Here is a 13772-nt window from a genome sequence, read left to right as displayed (position 1 = left end):
GAAATGTCAGGCAAGAGTAAAGCGTTCTCATTTGCTATTCTTAGGCAGAGGTAAAAGGCCCTATTGAATTTGTCTGAAACTTGGAACAATTCTGAACCCTAAAGTAGCTTGACAGTTGACAAGCAGTGCAAGCAAAGGGCATAAGGGAAAAGGGGACACAAGACAAGAAGTGAGATGTCTCTTTTATGCAGACGTGTATGGAAATATTGCCAGGTTACTTCTGCTTTTGACCGAGCAGATGTGGACAAAGGCTTGGATTCCAGCATATTGAACAAGAAACGCTATTTGCAGACCCTCATGGGGAGGAAACAGAGATAAGAGTTGCATGCTGGGACTGCTTTTTGACTACTTCTTAGATTGAAAAGCTGCTAATACCATTATTTTTAATGTCACAGTGTATAACAAGAGACTGTAAGAAAGGCTTTTGTAGCCAGTGAAATGGCAAATTGTCCAGTTAAACTTACTAAAAATAGGAGATTTGCTGCAATTTTGCCTGTCCTGAATGGGTCGGAAGCATGACATGTGGAAGATCCTTTTATTCATGAAGCAGGCAGGACTAGCATGAATAGGTGTAGGGAATACAGGCTGTCACTCAAGAACTTTTTCACCTTGTATTTTGAGCTTTGTTTCCAAAGAAAGCAAAGGAAGCTAGGTGCCTAAGTAGGAGCTGGATGACTGCCTGCCTATGGAGATGCGACTAATCCCTGTAAGTGTCTATGTTTGAGCTTCGTGTTGACCATAGAAGAGCACAGGACTGTGATGTGGTCCTGTGAGTAGGCAGCTTCTTTACCCCCTCCACTCTTAACGTGGTGTGTATTTTTGGGTAAATTCCTGCCCTCCTTTTAGATATCTGTATTCCCCCAGATCTGAGATGAATCTAATGACACTTAGGCTGGGGTTGAGCTCATAAGTTTTGTTGTCTTGAGCGTTCCTGTGTACATCTGAGTTAGTTGCCTAAACTTTCATTGTAGTCAAAGGAGATCTGGTCAATAAGCCTAAGGTGCCTAGAGAACAATTCACGTGACCAGGTTTGGGTGTTCATTGCAAGAGGAATCTGTCGGTTATGATGGAAAAGTAGGCACGCAGCTTGCATGCAGGCAGGATATCTGATTAGGTACACACCTTTACTTTCCCTTAAGCTGCCTGGAGAAGAGTGCTGTTCACTGATTGACATTGGCTTGCCAGTGTGTTAGGCAATTGCAGTTTGTCTTTAAAATCTAGAATTTTTGGGGGGAAGTGGAAGAGTGATATATTTGCTGGTAGCAGAGTTTAAATTATGGTGTTGTAGTTTGTGGCACAGGGAGCAGGGCTATAAAAGGGCCAAAAACCAGAGAGTTCTGGCAGGATGAAGGGCAGGGATCTCTGCTTTGATAGTCCTGTAGAAAATCAGTCTTGTTTATAAATGTGTACAAAAAGAAAGCACTGACAAACGTGTTACCTCCAGTTTGAGACGAGCTGGAGTAGAGGAGAAGATCCTGCATGAATTTCAAGAGAAATTGATGATAATTTCTCATTGCTGATGCAGTCTTTAAAAGGCTCTGCTTTTACTGTCTTCCCTGAGATATGTTGATAAATTCTGGCAGGGAGAAGAAATGTTTTGGCTCTTGATCATGAGGCATTTTTAAAAGGAAGGGGGGAGGGGAGAGCGAAGAGGGAGGACGCAAGCTCCCTCTTGGTTTAATTTGGCTTGTGAAGCTCCCTTTGATATTATACCATGAAGTGCCATCTGTCAGTGTAAAACGTGTGGGTACTTTCATGATGTAGAGAGAAGTGATACTTCCTGCACATGGAACTACTTGGAGGAAAAGGAAGAAAAAAAAAAGCTATGAAAAAAACAACAAAAACAACCTTCCCTGCCCCAATCTCTCCCTCTGTTCACTCTGGAAAGAACATGCAGTATGTTTTTCATGCTCCCCTCCCTCCCCCCCCCCCCCCCCCAATATCTTTATCCCTTATATTATTAATTCTGTCCTTCTTGTATACTGATGTTGTATTGGCTGTCTTACCTCTTTTATTTCTAATTCTTCCTCTGGAAGAGCCATCAATTTAATATTTGGAAAAAGAAACAGATCAGCAGAGTAATTCCCTGGCTAGGATGGTCTGCTTTGCTAAATCTCACGGATACGTTTTTCTTTTGCGTCTGTGTTATTACTGAAATTTTGCATGGAGTCCATATTTGACTCCAGATTGTGCAGATTTCTTGGAAGGCACAGACACAAAGCTACTCATGCAGTGTTTTTGTTTCTTTAGCTTTGAACTGCAGTGTTACGTTGAACCTGCCAGGTGCAGAGGTGGGATCACGGGTTGGGTGATGGATAGGGAGGGTTTGCAAGCCTGTTTCTATCCATCTGTGCTGACCAACAGCTTCTCTATTTGAAGGCTGTTTTGGTTTTTGTGGAGGAGTACATGATCACTCTTCGTTCCTTCTTGTCCACGTGAAACACCTAAATGCATTTTGGCAGTAAATTGGGGACGCCGAGGATGTCCTCGGAGATGCCTCCGTGGAGGGATCTTACAGATTTTGCAGAATTGCGTCTTGCTCCTCAGCCCAGCAAATGCACCTAGAGCTGCTCTCTCCAGGGAAGGACACAGGTGCAGGCAGTTCCCGGCCTCCCCTCAGACTTGTGCAGATAATGTCAACGCAATGACAGAATGCTCTTAAGAAAACGAAAGACTGGGGGGAGATAGTTTTCCTTACATCACTGATTTCTGAAATTAAAAGGATGAAGTATACAGCCTTTTTTCCCCCCTTCTTTCCAGAAAAGGTAAAAAGTGTGGACATATACAGCTGGCAGCAAATTCTGTATTTTGTCAGGTATTTTGAGGTGATTACGATGTGTCATCCTCAAAGCCCAGTTTTGCAGGGTGAAGGGACTTCTGTGATGCTTAATATGAGAGATTTGCAAAATCAGCTTGATGCCAGACACCTAACTTGTGTTATGATTCTGCTGCTTGTATGACTCTGGTACTTATCATGTGGTTGATCCTAGATATCAAAGCCTGTGCTAGTTTCGCCCCAAGAGCGAGTGGGAAGGATTGACATATGATTGAGAATTGGCAAATTGCAGCTATACCATTATTTTGTAGCTTCCAGCATTTTTAAATTACAATTTCCTTGCCGCACTACAAAGAAGGCAAACCAGCTTCTGTGTTGTCCTTGGAGACTGTATTTTAATTTAAGACGCTCGTATACTGAAACCAGCCTTGCCTGACATAGTTTGCTAGAGAAAGTCATTGCATCAGCCTAGCTTCCTAACAGTTGTTCAAGATAAGAGGCTGCAGCTTGTTTTCAGGATGCAAGGGAGAGTCTGCTATGAATCTAAGGTTTTTTTGCCCTTTCTTCAAAATTGGGAGCCTTATTTGTTCATCAAACAGCTGAAGAGTGTTGGAGTTGAGTGAATTATTTTACATCTAATTGAAAGAGTCTTCGAAAACCTTTTGAAGTTTGAAGTTCTGTAGCAACTTCCTTGTTTCATAGTAAGCGGTGTGTGCAGATGAGCAAAACGTGGCTTCCAGTTATGGCAGCAAGAGCTTTTAGTTGATGCTGATACAGGTTGGGCTTGGCATGTAGCAGTTTCACGGTTTTATTTAGGCATCAAAAAGGATGACACACCAGTTTTGCTGAGTAGCGTGGTATGCCAAGCAAGTGAGAATTGACTGTGCTCTTCTCTGTGTTTAGTTCAGCCTGAGGGCTAAGACAGTCTCATGAAATTAGGGCGTTATGGGTAAGATTATTTAAAAATTAGGTACTTTGAATTTTCTCTCTCTCTGGATCTGACAGTGCAGACATCACCGTCTGGTCTGGTCTGGAATAACCCAAGCGATGGAAGGGAGTTGGAGCAATTTGTGTTGAAATTGTTGAGTACTTGGTTTCGCTGCTGAGATATCTGAAAACCCAGTACTGCAAAAAATCAAGTCCTACCATTTTTCATAAGCTTCATAGTCTCAAGAGAGGAAGCCTGAAAATTGCCTGTTTTTTCCTTATTGCCAGACATACTGGGATCAATAGAGAGAGGTATCACCGCTACTCTTAGTTTAAATGAGTAAGTTCTCTCCTTGGCTGACGTGGCTGTCAGCACTGGCTTGAGGCACTGCTTGTTTTTGATGTTGAAACTGTGATTTGAGGCAGGCCGACTGTTTTGAGCGCAAAGCTAGTTTCCCAGCTCTCTGTGAACGGGCTGGTTGTTGGACACGCTGTTTTCCGGCTCCTGGTCATTCAGGCTGAAGGGATATGCTGAACTGCATTTCAGTCCTCTCACCACCACAGTTGGAGTTCAGCCCTTTCTCGTTTGCTGGAGTCAGGGGATGGCAGCGCAGTGCTGGGTGCTGAGCAGCCTTTGGGCTCCCAGCTGGAAAGGGAGGGCTCCCGGGAGAGAGGCAGAAGGGGACAGAAATAACACCGCTAAATGTAACCAAGTGATTTCTGTTAGCGCTGTTCCACTCCTGAATATCTAATTATGTTCAAAGAGGGATGATCCTAAAATTTGAGGCTTTTCTGAACTTCCCCTAAGGGATATTATGCAAGAAGCTGCAACACCTCTGTAATAATTAATGTAGCACTTGCAAACCTAGTATATTGCTGCTCCTTTCAAGAAAAATTTTTAAGTAGGTTCACTGAAAGCAATTTTTTTTCTTTTTCTATCTCCTCGCTTTCCTGCCACGAGCTGATTGGAGAGATTGAGGATGCTGTTCATTAAAATGATACAAAACAGATTGTCGTGGCTTACCATTCAACCTGCATTTTCTTTCTTGAAGGTCATGGAGGCAGAACAAACCAAAACGAGGAGCGAGTTGGTTCACAAGGAGACTGCAGCCAAATACAATGCCGCCATGGGACGGATGAAACAGCTGGAGAAGAAGCTGAAAAGAGCCATCAACAAATCAAAGTACGTCTTATATTTGGAGATGAGTTTAAAGGGGCAGTCTGCTTGTAGGGGCATATTGATTTGGTGTCTGTCTTTTTTTTTTTTTTTTTTTTTTAACCCAGACTGCTGAAATTGTGCTCCCCTTTGCACCTCTCCCTTTTGGGGTCGTCTGTGCATTTGACAACCTCACAGCATAGATAATACTAGAATATTTGCCCTTGCATTTGTTCTCCTTCTCTCTCTAAGCATCTTGAAGTAGCTGACTCGATAGATTAGTGAACTAAATGGGATAAGAGAAGTTTTCTGAGCATATTAGTTTTTTTTCTAATGCGTTCAACCCTTTTGTGATACATGACTTGAGAAACTGGCTTACGGGGTTTTGCATAGATGCTATCTATACACTGCAGAACTGCAGAACTCCGTTTGCTGATGTTTTGCAGCTTAGGTTTTTTTTATGGTATAGTTCTTAGTTTTAGTTAGAAAACCAACAAGGCAGGTGACAGAAACCTGAAAAGAGGTGAGACTGCGTCAGAGTAGCATGCAGTATGTCAGACTTGCTTTCTTCCTAGAGCTGCTATAGCAAAGTCATGCAAGAGCTGTTCTTGGGGAAGAAAACACACTTCAGACAGCATAGCTAAGCAGCAAGTGTCACTATTGAATGTGTGTGCATTTGATGTGCAGTTTTGCTCTGCAGAGAAGTGAAACAGATTTTTGCTCCTAACCTACTTAAAATTTCAGTCCTGTTTACATCCAGTCTTTAATCCTTCCTGTATTTCTCAGTCTTTTTTCTTTTTATTTCCAGACTGTGGCTTGTCTGAAAAATCTGCTCACTGTATTTAGCTTTTAATCCCTCCATTTAGAAATGACTTTTTGGACAAAGCGGTCAACTAAAAATCGGTTTTGATTGGTGTCTTGCTCATTGCAAGAAAGGATTAGCACTTTTCAAGGAAGATTCACAGGTTTGCTAAGACAGTGTATCAGTGTGTTTTCCTGAAACTCTGTGCTATGTTTTCTGAGGGTTCATAGAGCGAGCTTCGTGCTGTTTGTCCAGCACTGCACAGGAGCTGTGAGAAACGTCATCCATCAGATCACTAAATGACAGATTCCTCTAGATAAGAGCAATATCTGAGAAATGCTTTGGCTGCCAGGTGTGCCTTCCGTGCAATAAAATTTAAAATGAAGACCCTGATAACTTGTCAGTGGGCCCTACCTACCTTTTTGTTACAATGATGGTGCTGAGCATAGTGCCTCAGCCACTGCCTTCTGGTTCTTTATGTCCTTGCTGAAACTACTATTGCAGAGAGATCGTCTCATGTCATTCACCTCAGGACAAGTGGATTTTCACTGTTGTGTGAAGGGTCCCAATATATTCCTTTTTGTCTTGCAGCAGGGCTGACTACAGTATAAACTAACTAGGTAGGGTGTTTTGGAGATTCTCCAATAAGGGGTGCCACAGAAGTGAAGGTTATTCTAACCTAGTATTCAAAGTGGAAGATGTCTAATGGCATGGACAGGCGTTTTGTAGATATATTGAAGGCAGGCTACTTAGGGATGTCGGAAAGGTCAGTTGTCTCACAGAATTGCATTTTTCATGTAAAGGAAAATTGAAACTGAGCTGAAAATATTAGCGCTGTTGAGCGGCTATGTAAAGCTGGGAGTTAAGACTCAAATATGGGGTTGCTTATCTTGTGGGGTGTAACTGTGAAAAGAGGTACTGGTTACTTGCTGCTTTTCTTGAAGGAAACTATCAAACTGCCCTGTCGTCCTTCACTGGTAGTAAGGGAGGGTTTGCTGCAAGAGCTGGGCCTTTCAGGGCTGTAGTGTCCAGCCCCTCTCCCTGAGCCCTGGGTAGACGTGCTGAAGGAGTTACTTATTTCCATGAAAAACTGATTGTGATTGCTCTGCGCTTCAGCGTGGATTAAGATGGTTACAGCATTACTGCTTGAAAATAATAAGACTGGAACAGCCTGGAAGGAAGTCATTTAGGTGATTTGCCCTGTAAAGTTGCTGGCTGGCTGGTGATTATTGTGTTCTTTTTTATTTTACTTTTTTTTAGTTTTAATTTAAATTATTAAACTTTGTTTCTCTTCTTTTGTTTCTGTTTGTTTTCCCTACTCGCTTGCAAGCTATAAATGTGCATATGGCTGCATATTCTTAATATTTGCCAGATCTTATGGCTCAGTACCTCTGAGCTGCAGGATAACGCACTTGCCTGTCTTGGCCAGCTTTTGGAAGTAACTTTCTGCTCTGGTGAACTGGGTAAAGTGCCTTTCAGTCTTCCTGTCAGCTACTTAAAAAGCACTTTGCTTTAAAACTCCATTCACGGGCTTAGATCACTGGCGACTTAAGACACTGATCTCATCAACGTAACGATTGCCCGGCCCTGCTGTGTCATGAACCAGGTTTCAATAATTACAGGACTGTAGATGAAAGAGAGTGAAGTGACCCATGGAGATGCGAGTCCCTACCCTGCTAATGCATTGCTTTCTAGTGTTTAGGCCTGGCTTCAGGCATGTGGAGAGTGAGGAAGAGTGTTTAGGTTTGAACTCCCACATGTTGGCATCCTTTTCTTGGCTTAGGGGAACATGATGTCATCTTTCTTGCCTGTTGGCTGTAAAAGTGCCTACTCAAACATGCGTGTGTGTGTGTGTGTGTGTGTGTTTTTACATATGTACACACACACAAATATATATATTTGCACATACACACATGCTTGTTTGCTGATGCAAGAGACTTTTCTCCCGGGCTTGTGGAAGCTGATGGGTTGTTAGGGTTCAAGCCTGGTTGTTCCCTTCCAGTGGGCAGACACACTGCGAATGAAGTGACAACACCATTTTGTCAGTGTCTCTGCAGTCCCATTGCTTTGGCATAAGGCTGCAGGAGTCCTTTTACTGTTTGATCCTGGCTGTGTTCCCCCGCTCACAAATGCGATGTTTTGCTGTGTCTGGCAAGCCCATCTGTGCAGACTTTGGCAGGGTTAAGTCCCAGCAGAGGGAAGACAGAGGTGCAATTTGACTGGGTCATTGGAAACGTCACAGAGCAGCTCATTCACTGTGCACTGCTAGTGGTAGGAGGGTTGATGAAAGAACAGAAGCTATAAAGTAACCTGGTTGCAGGGAAACCCTGATGACTGTGTGTTGAATTCAACCCATCAAAGTGCATAGGACTGGAAAACCACAGTTTCGCGTTCTTGAGTTCTGGTGCACAGTCCAAAATGCAGCCGTGGTGGGAGGCTGAGCAGGGGAAGGTGGTGTTACTTGCTCAGAAAAGGCTTGCTGTCAGGGTGGAAATGCAAGGAGGGCTAACATCATGTTTCACGTAAAAATGCATCTGACTGCTGATCTCTCCTGTACTTTTCAGGAGAGCTTCCAAAAGGTAAGGAGGGCAGCAAGCCCAGTTGCAAATCAGTGCTTTTGGTGCTTCCCAGTGTCCCATCAGGTGATATGTTGACTTGCAGTCTTCGAAACTTTGAAGCTGGAATGTGGTTTCTGGGCTTTGTACTGCGCCTTTTGTGCCCCTGTTATCCTGCAACCTTACAAAAAGGTTCTGTTGCCCATAGTGGGAAATGGGCTGGGTGTGACACTGTAATCTGTGTCTGAGCAAACTGTGGATGAGCTGTGCAGCTGGAGGGAAATGCTGTGCCTTTGGTGCTCTGAAACTCCCTTCATCCTTTCCTTCACTGAAGAAGAACAAGGAACTGCACCTCTACCCCCAAATCCTGAACATGGAGAAGTGTAAGGCTCAAATTCTGCAGAGAGTTTACATGTGTTTGGAGCTCTAAAATTAGATAGATACAGAGAGGATGCTCATGCCTAAAGCTTGTTGTGTTTAAATATCTTGCAGAATCTAGGCCTGAAGGAATTCTGTTGTCAGCTACAAAAACTGGAATTTTGAAAATTGTATTTAGGCCAAGAGACCCATGAGAAATAGATGTATCAGAGGGTGGGGGGAAAAAAAAGCAAGCTGAGAGCAAACGTAGGTGTTTTATGATCTAGATCAGTAGTCTCTCAGGATTACAGTGAAACATAAAATAGCTCTGTTAATGTTATGAAGAGAGCTCCAACTCCCACTCCAGTACTCTATGTTTAGTCCCAGCGGTTGTAATCAATTGTTCTTTGTTTTTCCTCAGACCTTATTTTGAACTCAAGGCAAAGTACTACGTCCAGCTAGAGGTACGTATGTAGTTCAGACGCATCTGAAACTCTTCACTGCTTATGGTAAATATTGAAATTAAATGTAAAGTGCTCTGAGAATAACTGTCACATTTCTGTACAAAACCAATTCCATTCAAAACCTCTTATCTTGTGCGATTTACTAAGCACATTTTAAAGATAAAAGCTTGAGAGGCTTTGTTTCCTCATGTGAAGGAGGAGGGCTCCGAAGCCCTGTTTGTACCCTGCTGCTCACTGCCAGAACTGAGCAGACAGTTTCCCTGTCTTTGCCTCTTGTATTTTATGAAGTCTCTGGATTTTTTTTTTGCCCCCCCTGTGTTTAATGCTTCTGGCTGCTTAACTGTGCTTGGGCTGCTCTTTTCGGTTCGCTGGTTGGGTGAATTAACAGAGCAAACAACCTGCTCGTAGTCCTCAAATATCACTCCGATGTGAGCTTCAGATTTGGGGTTTGGAAAAAACAGGATGTCAAGCCCAAGGCCTGAGCTTGGTCTTGTGGCTGGATATAAGCAGCCGCAGGCTCCCTGGGCTTTTGGGTATCTCTACGCTGTATTCTGCTCAGTGCAATGATGTTTAGCCAGCACTTCTGTACAGTGCAGCACCCTGTGGGACATGGTGGCTTCAGGCTAGATGTGGCAGTTGGGTGTGATGCTGCACATCTGCTATGGCTCCTTCCTCTTGGAGCTGCCAGAGGTGAGAGAGCAAAGTAGCATTAAAAATTCAAATGCAATGTGTGGATTATCCCATACGGTCTTTCTATTTGAGTGACTTTTGTTGCGATGGCCTCTGCCCAGTTACCAGAGCAGCTTTGCTGTATAGGGGGGAAAAAACTTGGGAGCCTGGCACCTCCGAGTTCAAGGGTAGTGCTGATGCCTGGTGCTGTGGGTGTGTGGAATGGGTGCAGGGCACAAGTGGGGCACGTTGTCCTGCGCCTGGAGACCACTGGGTTTCAGGAAGGCTCTGGCAAGGTGCTCAGCCAGCTGGGCCTGGCTAAAAGCAGATTCCCGTGCCTTGCCTGGCCTGCCAGGCATGTCCCACACCTTTTGTGTGGGCCCTTCCCTCAGCTGCCCAACGTGCAACAGCTCTTCACAAGCCACAGAAACTCTGGGATGTGCCTTTTCCTTGCCCAGGACCCAGGCTTGGGCTGCCTAGCTTCCCCTGGCCCCCATCTTGCCTGCCCCTATGGCTGTGCTCAGCAACCTCTGCTCAGGGCTGAACTCCCATCCATCCTGGACCAAGGATGCCCTTGAATTGCAAACCCTTGATCGCCTGGATACCAACACTAGTTGACACTAGCTTGCTTATGCAGAGCTAAATCAGTTGAATACTTAATGGAAAACTGAATGCTTTTCATTCATAATGAAAGTATGTCTAATATCTGTCTCCCTTGTTAGCAATTGAAGAAAACGGTGGATGACCTGCAAGCAAAACTGGCCCTGGCAAAGGGAGAGTATAAGACTGCTTTGAAAAACCTGGAGATGATCTCAGATGAGATTCATGAGAGGAGACGGTCCACTGCCATGGGACCACGAGGATGTGGTGTGGGTGCTGAAGGGAGCAATACCTCTGTGGAAGACCTGTCTGCAAGTAAACTGGAGTCAGACACCATCTCAAGTGAGTACAGAGCGCTCCCATGCCAGGGAGTATCCCGTCGGCATTGTAAGAGATGGCAAGACAAAGGCTGCTCTGTGTGTACTGCAGCTTGAAATTAGTTGGCTGTTGTGTGGCTGTGGTTAACTCATTACACTTCCAGTTTTTACAGGAGTTTATTGTGTTTTTGGTAGCCAGTTTTCAAAGGAAAGAGCAATGAGTTGAAGTACATCAGCTGTTGCCTTAGCATTGCTGCTGAAAGGCATGAAAGGAATAAAATTAATCCACTTAAAAGCATGCTTTTAATTTTTTAGCCAGTGATGCTGCTGTTAGTGACTTTTGTTTGGGGTGGTTGCAGGCTGTATTAGATCATTTAACCAGTTGGGCTGAGGTAGCAGTACTGGTTTGGAAATAGGCCTTTTTGGATCAAGCATATGTACGTACAGTCCTGGGCCCATGGTAGGGGGGCCATGCTGCAGCTACACTCATATAGAAATGCGAGACATTGCATAGAGTGAGTATAAGATTAAGCTCCTTCATGCCGTGGGATCTTTTGTCAATACGTTGACTTTAGCACAGCATGTGTGCTTCAAACAAGGAGAGCGAAGAAGCTGCAGTATGTTAAGGCCAGGTACTGGGGCTCTGTGCAAGACACGTTTTTCTTGGGTGATGGCAGCACATAAGCGAGCTTCCAGCCTAGATAACCACTGGAATGTGGGGAGTTTGAGTTGCAAAGACTGGAGCAGTCTACGGTGTTGTGAATTTACTTCTGTCCTGCTCTGGGAGAAAGAATATAGATCGAAATTGCTTGTGGCCTAGACTTTTTTTTTTCTCCCTGCTGGGCATTTTTCTGCCTTCCTGTTGCAGAAATTATTTGCTCGCAGTCCAGACCCACAAATCCCAGTTCAGTTTGTATTTCAGCTCCATTTCCTGCAGGAGAGAGTCTAGGTCACGATTGCAGGAGTTCATAATTGCATGATCCCAGTGCCTTCACTGTCTCAGTGTAGAGACAGCTACACTGCCCATGTAGACACCAGCACTCGGGATCCACAGGCCTGCCCGCAGCACAGCCCAACTGTGTAGTGGGAGCTGGGGGCAGACCTGCGCTGGCTTTAGGTCCTCTACAGCGGAATGAGTTTTTGCGTGATGTGCTCAAGCCCCTTCCCAATAGTGAGTATGGTATCTGGGTCAGCTGATCTAATGAGGTTTCAGCATGGCTGTATACTTTGTGACTCCTTGAAGTCCCTAGGATGAGTCCTCCTGAGTTAGGCAGGGTTTGCTTCTTTGGATACCCACAAATTCCCCCCTCTGCAAACAAGCTGGTGCATAGCAGGCCCCACAGGAGCCTTGGCTTAATTGAGTTTTCTTATGCTGAAGAAGTTTAGGGGCCTGGTACGTAGGGGCAGAAACAGCCAGGCAGGTTTTGCCCTCCTGGCCACTGCTGAGGCTTTAGGCAAGGACTGGCAGCTGAGCTGATCTCTCTCTTTGGACCATACAGTTCTACGTGTGTGGAAGGACTCCAAGCTGTGTCTATGGCCAGCCCCAGACCTGGGTTATGACAGGGCTGGACTAGTACTCTGCCAGACATAACCAAAGTCGCATGAAAAGGTTGAGCTCTCATGCACTGTAACATGGGGTTTTCCACCAAGCCCTCTTTATGTCTTGATTTCTGTCTGTTGGAGTTAAGTAAAACACTCCAGCATTCAGCCCGAGTTTTTGTCTGTCTGTCCGTCTGTCTGTCCGTCTGTCTCTTTTTTTTTTTTTTTAATGGCCTAGCAGATGCTCTTGTGTGGTATAGCAACTTTTGATGGTAATAAATAAGCTATAATTTGTGTTTGCTCTAGGCTAGCTGGTGTCAGTGCTCCTTACCAATTAAAGGACCCTGCAACTTTGAACATCTTTTTTGCTCAACCTTTTTTGCTTTTACCCCCTCCAAGTTATCTGAATTGTTCTCCATATACTGATAAAACACAGCAAGTGAAAAGGGTCATTGTGCAACTTGGATTTGACATTAAAAACAAAACCACAACAAACTGTCTCCAAGTGCAAAATGCCCCAGAGGTGGCATCAGGGAGGTGGATAATGCTGGTTATCCATTTTATCTTCTGAAACCTTTTAGGTCAGTTCTGCAGTGTAATTCATACAGTAGAAAGAGGCTGAAATCTCTGAAATAACCATGATGGTAGCTGCCTCTCTTTGCCCCCTTCATGTCTGAGTGGTGCACATGAGCCCCAGGCTGAGGAGATAACAGAAGAACTACTTTGAAACTTTTCCTTTAAGCCTTTTTGTTGTTAATGCTGCTACTTTGCTCCTACTCTTCTTTCAAGTTGGTTCTGAGTCTTTCTGACAGTAGTGGGAATTGCAAGGAGGTGTAATTGAAGAAAACTTCAGGTCATTATAAATGTCTTGCTATTTGTGGGACATCTTCAAACCTATGCAGTGCCTGCACACACTTTTGTTGTGCAGAGGCTGATGCACATAAGTAACTGTCATCCCAATGGGACTACTTGTGGGCAGAAGCCTTTGGTTCATAGGTCCCCATCCTGCAATAAGCCCCAATTGAAAACATTGTTTTTTAATAAAATCTGCACCATACGTGTTGCACAAAATGGAACTTGTATTAATGGATTTCTCCTCCTCTTTCTAACAAAGAGCCTCCAGCTTAATCTAGCTGGACAGTTTTGGACTTGGTTTGCTGTAATTGGAACTCCACATATGAGTGAATGTAAGCAGGGAGAATGATTTATGTGGATTAGGGCTTTTTTTTTAAATTTGTTGTCATTTAATGATCCTCATCCAAAAGAAGATCTTAGGAGTTCATGTTGGATTTTAATTGTAAAAGTGAGAAGGTAAGATGGAAGTAGTCTGCCCCTGCAGCCACATCTGCTTTCTGATTAGTGCTGTCAATAACCAGAAATCCTTGGTGGGATTGAGATGTTGCTGGCTGAGATGGGCACAGTGGACTACTTGTGGTCCTACATTATATACAGAAGGTGACATGTGAGCAGGGAACAGTAAAAAAAGAAACCCCAAAACAAAAAAAAACCAAGAGTGTCTTAGGATAAGGAGTAGTAGCTGATACTGATACGGTCTTGCAGGGCATGTCCTGTTCAGTCTGTTGTTTCTCAGAGCTGCTCTCTGGCAATGG

At 44.2% G+C, this 13772-nt stretch overlaps 1 protein-coding gene across 5 annotated transcripts in view; it reads left to right on the top strand.

Annotated features, from left to right (window-relative positions):
• The window catches only part of SH3BP5 (SH3 domain binding protein 5), a 67282-nt gene that overhangs the window by 50364 nt on the left and 3146 nt on the right, over nucleotides 1-13772 (top strand). For all 5 annotated transcript variants that reach the window (XM_064506097.1, XM_064506095.1, XM_064506096.1 and 2 more), the window contains 3 exons: nucleotides 4756-4886; nucleotides 8995-9037; nucleotides 10429-10648. In XM_064506097.1, coding sequence (XP_064362167.1) covers nucleotides 4756-4886; nucleotides 8995-9037; nucleotides 10429-10648 — 394 coding nt within the window. The remainder of the gene's footprint in view (nucleotides 1-4755; nucleotides 4887-8994; nucleotides 9038-10428; nucleotides 10649-13772) is intronic.

Source organism: Dromaius novaehollandiae, chromosome 2 (assembly GCF_036370855.1).
Source record: "Dromaius novaehollandiae isolate bDroNov1 chromosome 2, bDroNov1.hap1, whole genome shotgun sequence".
Lineage (NCBI taxonomy): Eukaryota > Metazoa > Chordata > Aves > Casuariiformes > Dromaiidae > Dromaius > Dromaius novaehollandiae.
This window is presented reverse-complemented; position numbering and strand designations above follow the sequence as displayed.